General features: G+C 37.8%; 1 protein-coding gene and 1 non-coding gene across 2 annotated transcripts in view; both read right to left on the bottom strand.

The window, feature by feature from the left end:
• Window positions 1-16,001, bottom strand: part of LOC103136602 (CUB and sushi domain-containing protein 1) — a 444,439-nt gene that overhangs the window by 328,233 nt on the left and 100,205 nt on the right. The window contains exon 2 of the mRNA XM_007549920.2: window positions 6,335-6,551. Coding sequence (XP_007549982.2) covers window positions 6,335-6,551 — 217 coding nt within the window. The remainder of the gene's footprint in view (window positions 1-6,334; window positions 6,552-16,001) is intronic.
• On the bottom strand, window positions 8,585-8,657 carry trnav-gac (transfer RNA valine (anticodon GAC)). The gene has a single exon. It is a non-coding gene; the product is annotated as a tRNA-Val (tRNA).

Genomic DNA, 16,001 nt, shown 5'->3' with positions numbered 1-16,001 from the left:
TATATATATAGCTCTGGAAAAAAATCTGAAAATTATCAGTTTATTTGATTGTACTTCCATAGGTTTATGTTTGAGTATGAACTACTGACAACTTGTCTCCGAAAGTCAAAGCAAAAATTTGGTATTTATTTGCAGAAAATGAGAAATGCTCAAAATAACTAAAACGATGCAGTGCTTTCAGACCTCAAATAATGCAAAGAAAACAAATTCTTATGTATTAACAGACAACAATACTAATGTTTTAACTCAGAAAGAGTTCAGAAATCAACATGTGGTGGAATAACCAGGAGGCTTCCAGTGGGGTTCAGAGCAGAGGGCTCTTAGTTTTTTACAGAGCTGTGTGAGTGCACATATATACATACAAAGAGAAAGAGATCGAAATATATATAGAGATTTACGCATATAGATCTACATCTAAAATTATACACATCTATATAGATATGGATACGGATGGATGGATGATGTTTCGTTTCTACTCTAAGACATATAACAGAGGTAATAATGTCTGAGTAAGAGACAAGCTCTTCAGTTTGAGATAAATATTTTCACACTGTTGACATCAGCCATCAGAGTGAGTGGGATGGAGCAGAGTTAGAGCTGCTGACGCACAGCAGGGACTGGTAAGAAGGGGGCACAGATGCAGTTCAACAATTCTTCTATATATGATATTGCAGTGTTTCCCACACAGAACTCTGAGGGCAGTAAAACCAGTGAGTGCAAAACGAAGACAGAGTATATCCCATGCCTTATGTGCACCTCTGTTTGAGCAAAGAAAGAGAAGGCAGCTCCTTAAAGCTTCATTGCACTGTCCATGTCGACAAGCTTGACTGGTTGATTTCAGCAAGTCTCACAGTATCCAGGAGGGAGGAGGAGGATTTTTCAGCTAACCAACAACTGGAGCTCAGGAAGACAAGCAATGACAAAAGGATAATTGAAATCAGGTCCTATACAGTCAGCCCAATTTATTTAACGTAAAGATAAGTTAAGGTCTTTGATAGTGGACATAAATTTAAGTATATAGCTGAATATGACAAGAGTGGCGGTGCTTTGGAGACCCCAGGGGCCAAAACGAAGACTGGTTAGTGGGCTCAACTAGGCAATATGTTACTTGTCCCTGTATAGTGTTTTGAGAAAAGTGCTAACATCAACAGAAGAGCTATGTTGAGAAAATAGAGAACCTCTTACGTGGTCTAAATAGCTGTGGGAATAGACTTACTGTAACAGCTCACTGCACTTAAGGCAACAAGCTACAAAAACACCAGTCCTCTACTTTTTTAAAATTTATTTATTTATTTATTTTTACACTGAGGGCCTGGAGGAACATTTGAAATACACTTAGCATATTTGATTCACTCAAAAAAGTGTAGGTACCAAATAACTCTGGTGGCAGCTGACGTAAATCGTAGCATGGTACGGTTGCAGCTGGCATCTTTTCCCAGTTCATTGCCAAAGCAGTTATCTGCAGCGTTATTTTTTTTCCTTTCAGTAATGAATTTATAGTTATGTAATGCATATGCTATATGTGTCTTGATGAGGCTGAGGATACACTCATAAGAAGAAGCAGGAAGGAAGAAATAATTTTGACACGCTCCATCTTCCATCTCTGAACATCAAAACAATCTGTTTTAAAGCTCATTAGATAAAATGAGCATTTGCATCTAAAAAAAAAGTAATTCCCAAAGATGCAAAATGTTCAGAGTGCTGCACCGGCACATATAAAAAGTTGAGTGGAAGAATAACTGGTAGAACAGAACGATGCATGAACAATAAGGATAAACACAGCCTTTTGAGGACTGGAAAGAAAAGTGAGATTCACAAAAGTGTGAACTGTTGGTGGAGTCGGTGCCACAACTGTTGCTTTCCTTATGTTAAGCTGAATCAGAGATCATGTCAGAAGTTTCCCACCTGGGCGAAGGACAGAGAATTGAACCGTCTAAATATATGTGAGATCATTTAACAACAACACAACATGTACAACTGGTGCATCTGAGGCTATTGTTTCGAGAAGAATAGAACGGGAAGACTTTCAACACAGATTGTTCTGCTGTCAATGCCAATGACAACACCTCCTGTTGTTCCACACTTTCTGAAAGGTTACATCTTTGCGGGATATCACGATCCGCACTTGTGATTTATGAATTGCCAGAGGCGGCCCAGAGGTGGCTCATCTTTGCAGGTATATGATGGAAATGTTTAGTGAAAGTAGCTAATGGGGTCAAGAGGAACATGAGAGACATCAGACAAAACAATGCGGGCGAGATGAAGGGCTCTTTAAATCAAACTGGGCTTCCTGTAGCACTCGACAGAAACACAAGCTTATCGCCTTCGTTCCGCAATGTAGGAATTTATGCAAAACACTGCATGGAGGGCACACGCTGTACAGGTTATGACGTGCTTTCAGGAGGCCGACTTTTTTTGCATCAGAACTTTATTTGATTATTTATCTGAGGGTGAAATTTGTCACCAAAACAAACATAATTGTGAGTGGCTGAAAAATGGCACTCTGTGAGTAATGTATCTACATAATAAGAGTTTTACTTTTGTAATTTAATTACTGAAATAAATGAACCTTCATACCATGCTCTAATTTTTAATTAGATACACCTGTATTTGATGGTGGTACACACGTACAAATATGAATGACTTTTTCTTTCTTCTCTGCTTCCATCATTTTATTTTCACATCTCTTCTATCTTCTTTGTTTTAACAGAAAATAATTTCAGTCAATAAAAGGCTGGGCTTTTCATAAACTGCTTTGAAAGTAAGTAAGTGAAGTGGCTAATAAGTTAATGAATCTGTATTGTGTCTCTTGAGACTAACAATCTAATGAAATAATCTTGCCGCATCTCATCGGGGCCGAGCAACTAAGTACAGACAAATCCTTTTTTTAGTCCTTCTTCTGCCTCTGAAGAGTAGACAGTTGAAAAACACAGCATGTTTAGGACTTCTCCCAACTCTACCAGAATAATAATACAATTAAGCACAGGTTAATAAAATTAGCTTCTGCCACCGTAGATTATGACGAGGAAGAAAATATGATTTCATTCTCCTGCGAGACTGATAAAAAATATTACGTTGCTTAATAAAAGGCTACAAACATGCTCTGATGTTTGAGAGTATTTTCTCACTTCCACCTTTTTTTAAGCTTTAGTGGAAGAGATGATAATTTTGTTTTTTATTGCTCTGCCAGTTCTCTAGTTTAATTTATTATTGCTAGAAGAAGAAATTACAAACAAACTGTTCAAAAAAATGAATTAGAAAAAAAGGTGGTGAGAAACAATATAAGGAGCAAATGGTCGATTTATTGAAATAAAGCAAACTTCAAAACACTGTTTGTAGCCTTGAGTCATGGACAACCTCTGTGTTGATGTAAGCTATTATCTTGCACAAAAATATCTTTATAAGTTATCCTTCAGCAGTTTAAGCTTTTTGTAACGCAAAACAGGAGACAGGATCTTTATTTTTATTTATTTCAATCAGCAGCTGAACAGGCTATTCTCATCTATCCAGAAACAAAATGTCTTTTAAACAATGACACATGACATAGCTGTGAAGTGTTTTCAAGAAAAAAAAAAAAATAACTGTACCAGCAACCCTCCACTTGGTGCATTCCCAGCTCATCCCTCCTACACACAGAGAGCACTATGAATAAGATTTCCTTATTTTACCAGCTCTGTACTGTATATTTTGTTCTCTTTGCCCTTTCTGAAGCAATATTAGCATTCCTTCCTTCCTCTTTCACCAAGCAGGAACTCTGCCCATTCATCAAGACCTCACAGATCCCTGAGCGTTTTTGTTGATCGTCAGACGAAACAACAAAATCTTTACTTTTTTTTTTTTTTTTTACATAGTGATGAAAAGAAATTTTAAACATGCAAAACAGAATAACCTGCATTTGGTTTTATGCTGAATCCTTGGTGATAGAATTCAACTTATTTATTTTTTTACTTTGGATGCTTTTCACAGTCGGTGGATTTCTGCAATAAAATATTAATTTTAAAATCAATCAAAAATTGTGAAATGTTTGTTTTTGAAATGTTATTCCTTGTGGTTTTAATGTGCAGTTTTAAAACGACGTTAAACAAGGTTATGTTAATTGATCTCTCTTTAGGTGCGTGCGTGCGTGTGTGTGTGTGTGTGTGTGTGCGTGCGTGCGTGCGTGCGTGTGTGTGTGCGTGCTTGTGTGTGTGTGTGTGCGTGTGTGAGTGAGTGTGTGTGCATGATTGTTTGTCCTGTCTGTCTCTGTGTTGCCCTGCGATGGACCGGTGACCCCGCCTCTCACCTGTTGACAGGTGGAGACAGGCACCAGCGTCTCTCCCATGTATGATGACGGATGGATGGATGTGCATTAGTGACTGTTTTGGGTGAATGTGTAAACTGTTAAGTAGAGGAGTTTCTGTTCTCCTAAGGACTCAGTTTGACAGGAAATGGTTATCTTCTGGGCATATCTGTTATTTACATTGTCCTCACTCAACTTTATACTATATGTTCTAGCAAACGCCAATATGTTAATATCTGTGTTATGGTTCACATTTCAACATGCTTTCCTGACAAACCTTTCTACTTCCATCATCCTCATCCTGTCCATCTGAGAAAGGTCTAATTGTCTCTCTACTAATTCTACTAATGATTCCTATGGGAATCTAAATCAATACGTAGCATGGTGGAGCTACAGACAGAATCAACACACTTTCTTTCTGAAGACTTATTGCCATAAGTCGTTAAATATCAAATATTACTGCCCATGAAATAGAAAAGCCTTGATAGTGGGATGAAGTATTTTTTAAAGGTCAAGAACAAACTGTGTATCTGCTCCTTAAAACCTGAGGTTCTTTTGAGAAAATAAGTAACAATGTCTTAAATACTAGATGTCTTTTATTTTGGTTAACTTGTCCTGACATCTTAACATTGTTCTCTATTGGCTGGTCATGTAATAAACAGCTTAATTCATTAAAAACAATTCCTGCCATACCTGTGATCAGGCAAAATGTATGAAAAGATGATCATGAAGATATCAACTGTCTTACAGTTAGTGAGTTTATTTTATTTTAACAATGTTACCGACATTAGCAGCTTTAGTATTTTATAATCTTCATCCTTTCATGATTTCCTCAGGAGTTACTGGACTCCCCGTTCTAAATGTATCTCAAAGGAAAGTGGATCCAACACAGTGGAGTGGATATTGAGTTTGCAAATTATTCGCTGATTTTTATTGTCAACACAAACTCGTTGATGTTGAATATTATAAGTTAATCAAGACAAACAGTTGGTGTCCCTTAGCTATAACTTTGTGAAATTGTTCGAAACAATGCTAAATTAGCACTGAAAAGCTGCAAAAGGAGATGATTCTAATCATTTTGCAGCTTGAGGGAGTAATGGCAATCAGTCTGTTTTTAGTGACACAATAAGAGGACTTGATGTTCATAATTGATACTAAAAAGCCATAATTTCTTCTTCAAATAAATATTAACGACGTTACCAAACTCTTAAGATCAGAGAGTATTTGGAGGCTGCAGGCTGTGTGACACTGATGCTGCACAGCTTGAAGTTGTGATGGTCTGAAACTCAGGTTGCGCTTTTTTTGTGTGGAGTTGACATTAATGGGTTATGTTTTATCCAAAAGGAGTGAAAGTTACATTAACAAGCAACACTATGCTGATCTAAGACTTTTGTGTTCATGACTGCTTGGCAAATGCAAGTCTTTATTGAACTGGGAATCTGTCCAGGTGTTACCCCACCTGAACCCTCTGTGAGTGAAATAACTTTGGGGAGAAGACTTTAATATCTGCCTCCTTTTCTTGTCATATTTCTGTCATAAAACAAAGGTTCAAGGTGGCAAAAAGTGAATAATTACATGTAAAATTAGCCATTTATGTTATTTGATGTGACTTTTAACTTTTAATTCCAGGGAAATTTTCTGCAGTGGTGATGATTCTTGCATAAATAGTCCTTTGGGCGAGTCCCGTCTTTCTCTGGCCAAAACCAGTCAGAATACAGTAAATTATCTAAATTTGTAAGTAGGATTTGTGCTCATAAAATGGTTTCCCTTCTCACAGCAGTAAACTGGAGGTGCCAACTCTCCATTCAATAGATGTGCAAAAACCAGAAAATTAACTGACATAAGTATACTTTTAAACTGATGTTGCTGCGATCCGCATCCTTTTCAATGTCACACTAGGCCGTTGGCCAAAGAACGCCATATTTTACGTTAACACCAAGCAGACAAATTTGCAGGACAAACTCAAACTGTAATCAATAGATTATAAAGCACAGAGGAGGAAGAACAGAAAACAGTAGCAAGAAAGAAGGTAAAAATATCAAAATCACTTCAAACCTCATTTTTAAGTTGCCAGGCGATGGTTGTCCATCGTAGACGGATACAATATCAAAGTCTTCCTCCAGTGCCAGCGTGACAAAGGTTAGCTGTATTCGGTTCCTCTCGCCTGTTATTATCAGCCATGTGCAGTTGGCATAGTTGGGATAGCCATGTGGAAAACCAGGAGACTCTATGGTCCCATTCAGGCCTTGGACTACACCACCACAGGAATCAGCTGGAAGAGAGAGATGAGAACAAATATATTAGGATTTTTTTATTTATTTTTTTTATTTTTATTTTTTTTTTAGGGAAAACGATTTTCCTACAACACAATATAGAGTCTAAAAATATTCTTATAGTGGTCTTAGCTTATTAGAACAGACTGAAGATTAGTTATAAATCCTTCTGTTTTTTGTAAAAACGTCAATTGAATTTCACAGGAAAAAACTGAGCAGAGTTTAATATGTTGTAGATTTAATATTTAAAAAAAATATTTCACAAAAGATATGAATCCAATTTTATCAATTTCCAACATCAATGCTTTATTAAATAACACTAATACTATCTTGTAAGTTTTTACAGAATAAAACATATTTTTTAAGAAGTCACTTGCAACTTAAGACAGGAATTTGTTGTACTGAAGGCAAAAGTACAACACATTCCTCTGAAATGCAGCCTGGAATAAGTTGACAGTGTGGGAAAACAAAAAGGTGTCACACTGTGACATGCTGTGCCTCAAGTCTTTGAGGTTTTATTCTCCTCTTTCCCCATATCAACAACTCCTTAAAGCACTTTTCCCTCCCTTCTCCATTATTTCGGCTCTGCTACTTTCTTCTCATGAACGCTCTAAATAGACTTCCATCTGAAGTATAAACGGAGCACGTAGCACACAGTGTGTGTGAGGCAATCCAACATAAAACCCAGCAGTAATTGCATCTAAGATAGTGATGACTATTGATCTAATAACCTGGGGTCAGGGAGAAAACACCTTTCTTTACTCCCACACTCAGGTATTTTGTGCACTCAAGGGGTAACAATCAACTTGGTCACAACCCAGTCACAGAAGTACAATGAAACCCACCAGATCCTTGTAAACGCAATGCAATATCATTTATGAAGATTGCCAAAGGAAGTTAATCACATATTTTGTTACTAGTCAGGTCATAGTTTGTGGTCCTATCATGCACAGCCAGGCCTGTCACAATAAGAAACAAATCAATTACGTGATGAATTAAAACAAACTTTCCATTTGCATGATTTATTGTTTTTCTCTTTCTACCAAAAAACTGGATGACAAAAATCTTAAGTTTGGTGCTTTTGTCTCAGCTAGCACTTTTTTGAAGGAAAATTTTGTTTTTACTCCATTTTATTTGTTGTTTCTGTTGTTTTGTTAATTTACTTAGTATATTTTAAATGTCTGAGTGTTAAATATTAATAAGAATTTAAAGTTTATTGAACCTTGAGAATGTGTTCTTGCATTACTGTGCCATTACCACAGTATTGCTTGAAAATGGTCTCAAAGCAACAATGTTATTGTTTATCACAATAACTTCTTGGACAATTTATTGTCCAGCAAAATTTGTTATCGTAACAGCCCAAAAATGTGAAAGATTTGAAAAATGTGTTTAAATTGTTCTTAGTTGGAAGGAAGGAAGGAAGGAAGGAAGGAAGGAAGGAAGGAAGGAAGGAAGGAAGGAAGGAAGGAAGAAGGGAGTGAAGAAAGGAAGGAAAGCAGGACTGACGGATGACATATCCACCTCTCACCCTTAAGATAAGCACCAGTTCCCCTGCAGCCCTACATCTATATCAGGGGTGTCAAACTCAATTTCACTGAGGGCCACTTCAGCATATTGGCCACCCTCAACGGGCCACATTGACGATACAGATCAGGAGTGCATCCCTGCTAAAACACCCCAGACAAAAGGTTGACTTCCCTCATTCAGGTCTGTAGAGGCTTATAATGAGTCAATGGTCCAGGTGTGTTAGAGAAGGAATGCATTAAACACCACCTCATATTGTTAAATAACTGATTTTATGTATTGAAGTTTTAAATATTGCATTTGAGTTTCCATGGCCTATAAAATGCTGGGGGGGCCACGAGTTTGATACATGTGCATTACGCCATAGAACTGCCAATTGGTAATTGAAGTAAAGTAGCTTCGATTTCAAAGAAGCCGACATTGAAGTCGATTGGCAAATGAACCATCACAAAAGAGGAAGACTCTTGTTGTCTCACTGCACCCCAAGAGATGCATAACCAACAAAAACCGTTTCTGTCTGGTTTTGAACCAGAGACCTTTTGCATGTCAAGCAAACATGATAACCACTACACTACAGGAACTGAACTTCTCTGCTTTGTTTCAGTTTGAGGTTCCAAAGTTGATGATGTGAGATGCAACGCATGAAAATTTCAACCGAGGTTTGCACTCAGATGCCTGGATTCAGAGTACAGACCATGACACCACAGANTGGCTGGATTTTGGTGCATCAATGCATGTGCTTTTATGGGCTTTGGAGTGAAAATACGAGACGTTTTGCATGTTTTTCTGTCTTTCTTCATCAAACAGGATCAAAACAATGCTCACTGTAACAAAACAGATGTTCCCATTGGTGTGAAATGGCACAAAATCCACAGAAGCCCATAAATACACAAGCTACTGATCTCTATACACAAGCTAAAACGGACAAGCTGCCAGTTACAGGAAAGCATGTATACATGCGTGTCTCACATGCACATACACAAACTTCAAGCCATCTGGAGTGTCCAGATTAATTTCAGATTGTTCTCCGCTGTCTTTCCAACCCAATTCACCTCTCTCCCCTGTAGTCGTGTTTGTGTTCGTCTCTCGTTCTGTCTTCAGTTGTCTCTCTTTCGCTTTGCCATCCCTTCCGCTGCTTGATCCCCCCTCTGCCTCCTCTTGAGCAGATGGGATAAGCAGAATTTAGCAGACACTTGCAGCAAGCCATATTGTAGCACCATACTTAGGGGATTTTAAGAAGTCCATTGCTTAGCTTCTAAGTAAATCTACCATCAAGCTCTTCTCCTGTTTTTCGGGTTTTCTTCAGATGTTTCGCGAGTGTAATTTTTTTTTTTTTTTTTCAGCACTCAGCATCACCAATGTCAGCTTGTTGTTGCAGCTGAAGAAAGTCTTTCATGTCTGGATTTAAGAACCCTTATTAGTAAAGAGACAGCATGGACTGATTTCAGGTTGCAAAATAATTTTAAAAAGTTATGGCTTCAAACAAAAAATTGCATCAGAGCCTTCCAGTGGTTCATCTCGATTTCAATGAAATCCTAGAGACGTTCCATCATTTTTAGCCGCTCTCTCCTGTAGCTGCAAGCTGTCAGTCAGCTGTATGTGATATCAGTGGGGAGGTAAACTGTCTGGAAATACTGTAATTTGTTTTGGTTGTAAAACCACAGATTTATTTTGGCTGCCAGAGGAGCACAGTCCCCCACTCTTTATTTATTTGACAGATATCTCAGATAACTTGTAGAAAGTTGCCAGAGGTATTTCTCAGTTTAGTGTTAACTAAACAGCCTATCTGCCACTGAGGACGGTCATTCATTTATACTACATGTGTTTACCTTGTCTCTAATGTTACTTTACAAACAGCTAAATCTCATCTTAGAACAAAAATGCCATATTCTGCACAATATGGATGTTTTCTTTAGAACCATTAATAAATGTAACTATATATTCTTTTTGTCTATGGATCCACTTTACACATTAATTGTTTAAAAAAATATATAAATATCTTCTAAAACATGCACGTTAACACTGTCTTCAAAAGCACTAAAGATTCGTCTCAAAATGTCAAAGAATTATCTTAAAAAATAGGTGAACATGTATTTGAGCAGAAGCAAAAACAGCATTATTTTTGTTTTTAAATTACAGCAATTAGGTCATCTTACAAATCTGTGCTTGTTAATGTTTAAATGAATTTCAATCAATGTATGACATTGGTTTGAAGCTCACTGCACAGTTCTACTAAAATCACATGTCGTCTTTGAGATGTTTTAAAGATTCAAATTGTTTTATGTTTATCTCGTTTTGCTGGCGTATAGCTCACGACTCTCTTTTAGATTTTTAATCTCAGATTTTTTCTTCCTCATTACATAAAGTTTACAAACAAAATGATAAGTTAACACAAAATTTCACAGTGTAAAACTAAACAACTGTGTTTTTTGGATGACTAGATTAATTTGTGCCACCACTACAAAATCTAATAAAAATGTTTTGGAGAGGCAACCTTGAAGCACCTGCGGATGGAGGCCAAACATTAACCAGTCAGTTAATGTTTGGTGACCTTTCACCCGGTAAACAGCAAACCATAAACAAGCTCAATTTTCTCTGGCCAAAATAGGCACACTCTGCTGTTTGGATCATTACAATTTGACAAGTGAGAAAATGATCTGAATAGAAAGTCTGCACACTTTTTGTCTGATGACGTGTTACAGTCGTAAAATAGATTAAGAAATGGTGCTGGCGTTCCAATCATTTACCCTCTCTCAGTAGTTTTTATCCTCTACCTTATATGCCCCTTTTCTTCTTATGATATTAAACATCAGATGAACAATTTTTTTTTCATTTGCTCCTTTTTTGTTTAGTTGCTTCACTTGGACAAAATAGTCCATCTGAGCTATTAACAGGTAAGAAATGGAGAAAGGAAAAGTGCTCAATGTGAGCGACAGCAAACAATCTTTGTGTCTGAAAGATGAGTGTGAAATAGCCCTCTCCAAACACATGCAGATAAAAGTGTGCTGTCATAAGCACATGGACACTCAGGCTGCAGACATGAATACATACACAGCATACGGTCTGCACCAGTCTTCACTAAAACACAGGGCTAAACACTGGTCAGATCGGTTGACATGCAACAGCTGCAACTTTGGACCCAACAGACAGATACCCAGCATTGTATTGTGAAAGGAAGTTCAAAAGCAATAGATAAATAAATATAACTAATCTATCAGGTTGTGCCTTGAACACATTTTCTGTTGCTTTATAGATATGCAGGCAATGAGGAGTTGGCCTTCGTGAGAAGGCGCCCCCCTTGTGTGTTACGGAGAGTAGGGAGACTGCACAGCATGTTATCCTGAATCTCATGTTTTTACTTTAATTGTTTAGGAAGTGGCAAGTAGATAGGCCAGCCCAGGTCGCCATTCATGTGAAAACCACCACCAGTCAGCAAACAAACCAAAGCAACTTGACACCAAGCCTTCTGCTCTTAAAAATTAACTTCTGTTCAACCACTCTGACTAGCCAGATGTGGCGTCTACAAAGAGTTTTTGGATTAATTTTTGTTTCGCGCAGGCTGTTAAATTTCTGTTGCTGAGATAAAGCAAAAGAGGTGAGGTGCCCGAATAGAACCTGACCACAAGGTCCCCCGACTCATAAATCAAACGCTTGCCTCTTCTTTCCACAGCGTCCTGGGCCACAAATCAAATGCATCTTTCCAAGTTACGCAGTGGAGAACTATTGACTGCAGTGATTCAATACTGGCAATGAAAAAGTAGAGAGGAGAGGACAGGACATGAGAGGACAGGAATCTGCTGTCTGTTTTTCTGGTGCCATTGTTTTATCTTCCTCATCCCCTCCATAAACCCATCCCCCTTCTTTTGTCTCAACCCCATCCTTGTTTTCATTATCTCTGAGTCAAAATCATTGTTTTTGTCCCATGTTATGTTTATCTGTGCCCCCCCACACACACACACCCCTCCATTTCCCCACTCAATCTATCTGTCTCCATCTGAGCCCCTGACCATCGACTCTTTATTACATCCATATTATCACCAACTTTATTTCAATGCATCTCTTCCTGCTTGCTGCTCAGTGTCTCCATCTCCATTGCCCCTGCTGTTGTCGTCCCTCCTCTCCTCTTCCTACCTTTGTCCTGCTCATCCCCTTATCCCTCCTGTTCTCCCCGCATTCTACTTTCACCACAATTATCTCTGTATTAGTCTCATCGCATCTCTCCCTAAGTGTCATTATGTTTCCTCCTCGCTGCCTTGCTATTATTATCTCCATGTCATATTGCCTCGCTCCTGGTGTCATTATATCTTTCTCCTGTGTTTCCTCTCTTATCCTGCTAGTGTTGGGTTGTTTTTATTCCACCCACTCACCTGCTATATTTATCACACAATGAACAAATACCACAACCTCTCTCTGTCTGTCTTTTTCTCCAATTTCCAGCACTTGCACTCTCTGGCAGTCCACCGTCAAGCTGTTTAAAACGTGGGCAACTGCAGTTTGGTTTGGGGCATTTAGGGTGCTCACCTTGGGTAAAAGCAGGTCTTCACGATCTAATGTAAGTGTATATTAGACTAAAAATAGTTTGAAGAACTATATTAACTTACAGACAATTGCAGGTAAAATTAAATGCTTTAAAAGCATGAGTTCACAATTTTTGCTTTGTTTGATGGAATATCAGAGTGGAAATACTGTGAGACCTTCGATAAACACTCCTAAAGTTTATGTTGGTGAAACTAAACTTATAAACTTTATATCTCTCCAAAGCAAGTTGCATTGTTTTTGGTTTTCAACCTCTGTCACTCCCTGTTTGACATATTTTAACTCTGTCCCAGTGTGCATTGAATGTATAATTTAGGACATGTAATCTATTTGTTCTAGGGGTGCTATTTTGTCTAAAATAAATCTCTATAGTTTATGCAAAGTTCAACTTTGTTTTCAGTATTTTAATTCTTTTTTACATCAAACACTTTGTGAACTCTGTGTGCCACTGTGATATTTTACACTATTACATTTTCTTCTAAAGTTTTGCCTTAGCGTCTTTTCACTTTGAATATATACAAAAGATATGGAAAGTCTTTGTTTCTCATTATGTCCCAATTTCCAAATTTGATTTCGAACCAAATCAAATTTGAACAACACTCGTTGTTCAAAGGTTTCTTGAACAACGAGTGATTAGCAAATTTGTTTTACGAAAATTGTTAAAACTTACAAGTGAAATAATTTGCACTTTATTCCTACATAAAGTGCATGGCTGAACATAAAGATTTTTGGAAGTCAAGCACTCCAACTTTAGAAAAATGTAATTACTTTTCATGCCTCAAAAAACAAACATCTCCCTTTACACAACAGTAAAGAAACAATATAGACTGGACCTAAGTTGTAATAAGACACTGGTACAACAAACCAACTGAGGTAAAGAAAAAGGGACATTTTAAAAAAAGGGACAAATCAATGTGAAAATGGCTGCATCTACAATTAGTCATTCGCCTCAACCTAGCTACCCTCAAAATTAGTTTTATTTTTTTAATCTTTAATTTTCAGTCTAAGTTTTAAAAGGTATTTTCAAATCCACGCAATGCACAACATTTTCTGCTTTATAAAAGAAGCATTTTCCTTTGAACATTGTAATTATTAATGTATAGTGTTACAGCTGCATGCTATGTTGTGCTGTGAAAATAAGTTGTGTACTGTATCGACTTGCCGGTCTTTCCACAGCCAGATCGAAGTTCAGAGTTTGAAATTAGCAGATCTTTGTCACTAAAGCCTTCCACACCCCTTGTGATCGTTAGCGCTCTCATTAGGCGTACAGGCCTCCGTGGTTGGAAATTAGCTGGACTATTATTTTTGTTTTTGTTTCTTAATCTTAAGCGCATGATTTATAACTCAAAAACAAAAGTGTAATTTGATCGCTGGGGCACTGTTAAGTGGACCTGCAGTAGGTGGTAGTTGGGTGAGGGAGAAAGTCTGTGTTTTCACCAGCCACATGATAAGCTTTTGATATCAAGAGCCATTTATCATGCTCAGTTTGACTCATCCCCATACACACAAAAAGGACACATACAAAGAGTGGCCCCAGAAGAATCAAGGCTACCTCGGGAGTAAATCCCAAACACTGTCACCATGGAATAGGGGTTGCTGTCTGAGATAGCACAGATTGGTGAGGATTGATGATGTGTGAGTGTGTGTGTAGCCTTGTTTTTGAAACAGTGTAAGGACCATTTTCCTAACAAATACGACGTTGTGGGGACCGACTGCTCCTTATGCAGCCCAAAGCCCAAACCGCGTAAGAATAAGTGCTGTTATAGGGTTAGGGCTTAGCTTTGAATTGAGTTTGTTAGGTTTAGGGTTAGGCATGTACTAGTAATAGTTAGCTTTAGGGTAAGGGTTAGGCTATGTAAAATGAAAAAAATGAATGGAAGTCAATGCAAATTGCACATAAAGATAGAAAGACATAAAATCAATTTGTGTGCATCTGTGTGTGTGTGTGTGTGTGTGTGTGTGTGTGTGTGTGTGTGTGTGTGTGTGTGTGTGTGGGTGGCGTGTGTGTGTGTGTGTTTGCTTGTTTTGCACATTTTAAGCATAAATTTGTAAAAAGCAAAAATGTAAAATTTCATAAATGAAATCAGAGAATGATGTCATAAGAGGGAAGTAAAAAAAATCTACAACCTTTCTAAAGCTTGACACAATGAATGACAATCAGAGGTGGTAGAGTACCAGAAAATTGTACCCAACTAAGAAGTCGAAGTTTTGGATACAGACAATAGAACCTGGTTGGTTGGTTGGTTGGTTGGTTGGTTGGTTGGTTGGTTGGTTGGTTGGTTGGTTGGTTGGGTGCAGAAAGAAATACTATACGCTGTCATTAAATAATCTAAGAACCATAGGATAAAAGAGGAGGATAACATAAAGATTACCGGTTCCAAAACCATGGTGCGCTTTGAAACCAATAACTGACACATGTTTAGTTTTCATTTTAAGAGCTATTTGCCATTTCTATTTCTGTAAAGTCAAACATTATTGATCCATTTGGCAATGTCACTTTTAAAGCTCTATAACAAACTAGGGTTCCCATTTCATCTGGTCCTTTAAGTAGCAATTCATGATCGTTAAGCCACGTGTGGGAAGTCAAAACTGATCTAATCACTGGATTTATACGTTACATTATTAGCACTTTGAGTAACGGCATCTTTAATTTGAGGTAGTGTGTCTTGTGGTTTCTGATTAAAAAGTCACACTCTTTGGAGTGTTTTTATCCCTCAGCAACTCCTTGTTGAAGCAGCTAACTTTATAGCTGCTCTGTGCTCCACCATGTTTACCAGCCATTTCATAACGTCGTCTGTATGTCGTAAAAAAAAGGTGTGTCCTTGAAAACAGCTGCCTATGGCTGCTGGAGATGACACCATGAGAGCAAGTAACTGTGAAGCATAGCAGTAAAAATGCTGGCCTCAGTGCTAACAATGACCTAATAAATGCTATTGAGGAAAAACTTTAGAGCCAAGCAGAGATTCCCTGAATTCCTGTGCAACATTGTATATTAATCATTGTGAATATAGAAGCAAAAAAAGAAGATTGACAAAAACATATCAATGATTTTTTGTAATCTGAACGTATTCCCTGTATTTATTTTTTTTGATGGTTGAATGACCAAGCTCTCACAGACTTTTGTCCATCTTGTGGGGATCCGTACTGGAGCCGGTGAAGGTTAGCCTATCCGGAGCCATAAAACCAGATTAGATGTGACAGTAAAAATCACTGATTCCCAACAGCATTTTTTTAGTGACAGGTTGTATTTACCTTATTGTGGAGATAAGCTTTTAAATTCCTCTGCAAGCTTCAAGCTTCAAAGGTTGACCTATAAATACGCCACACGCACATTCGGCCCAAACGCGCACACACACACACACACACACACACACACACACACACACACA

The sequence above is a fragment of the Poecilia formosa genome, unplaced genomic scaffold (assembly GCF_000485575.1).
Source record: "Poecilia formosa unplaced genomic scaffold, Poecilia_formosa-5.1.2 Scaffold33, whole genome shotgun sequence".
Lineage (NCBI taxonomy): Eukaryota > Metazoa > Chordata > Actinopteri > Cyprinodontiformes > Poeciliidae > Poecilia > Poecilia formosa.
The sequence above is the reverse complement of the archived record's forward strand: the minus strand, read 5'-3'. Positions and strand labels throughout refer to the sequence as shown.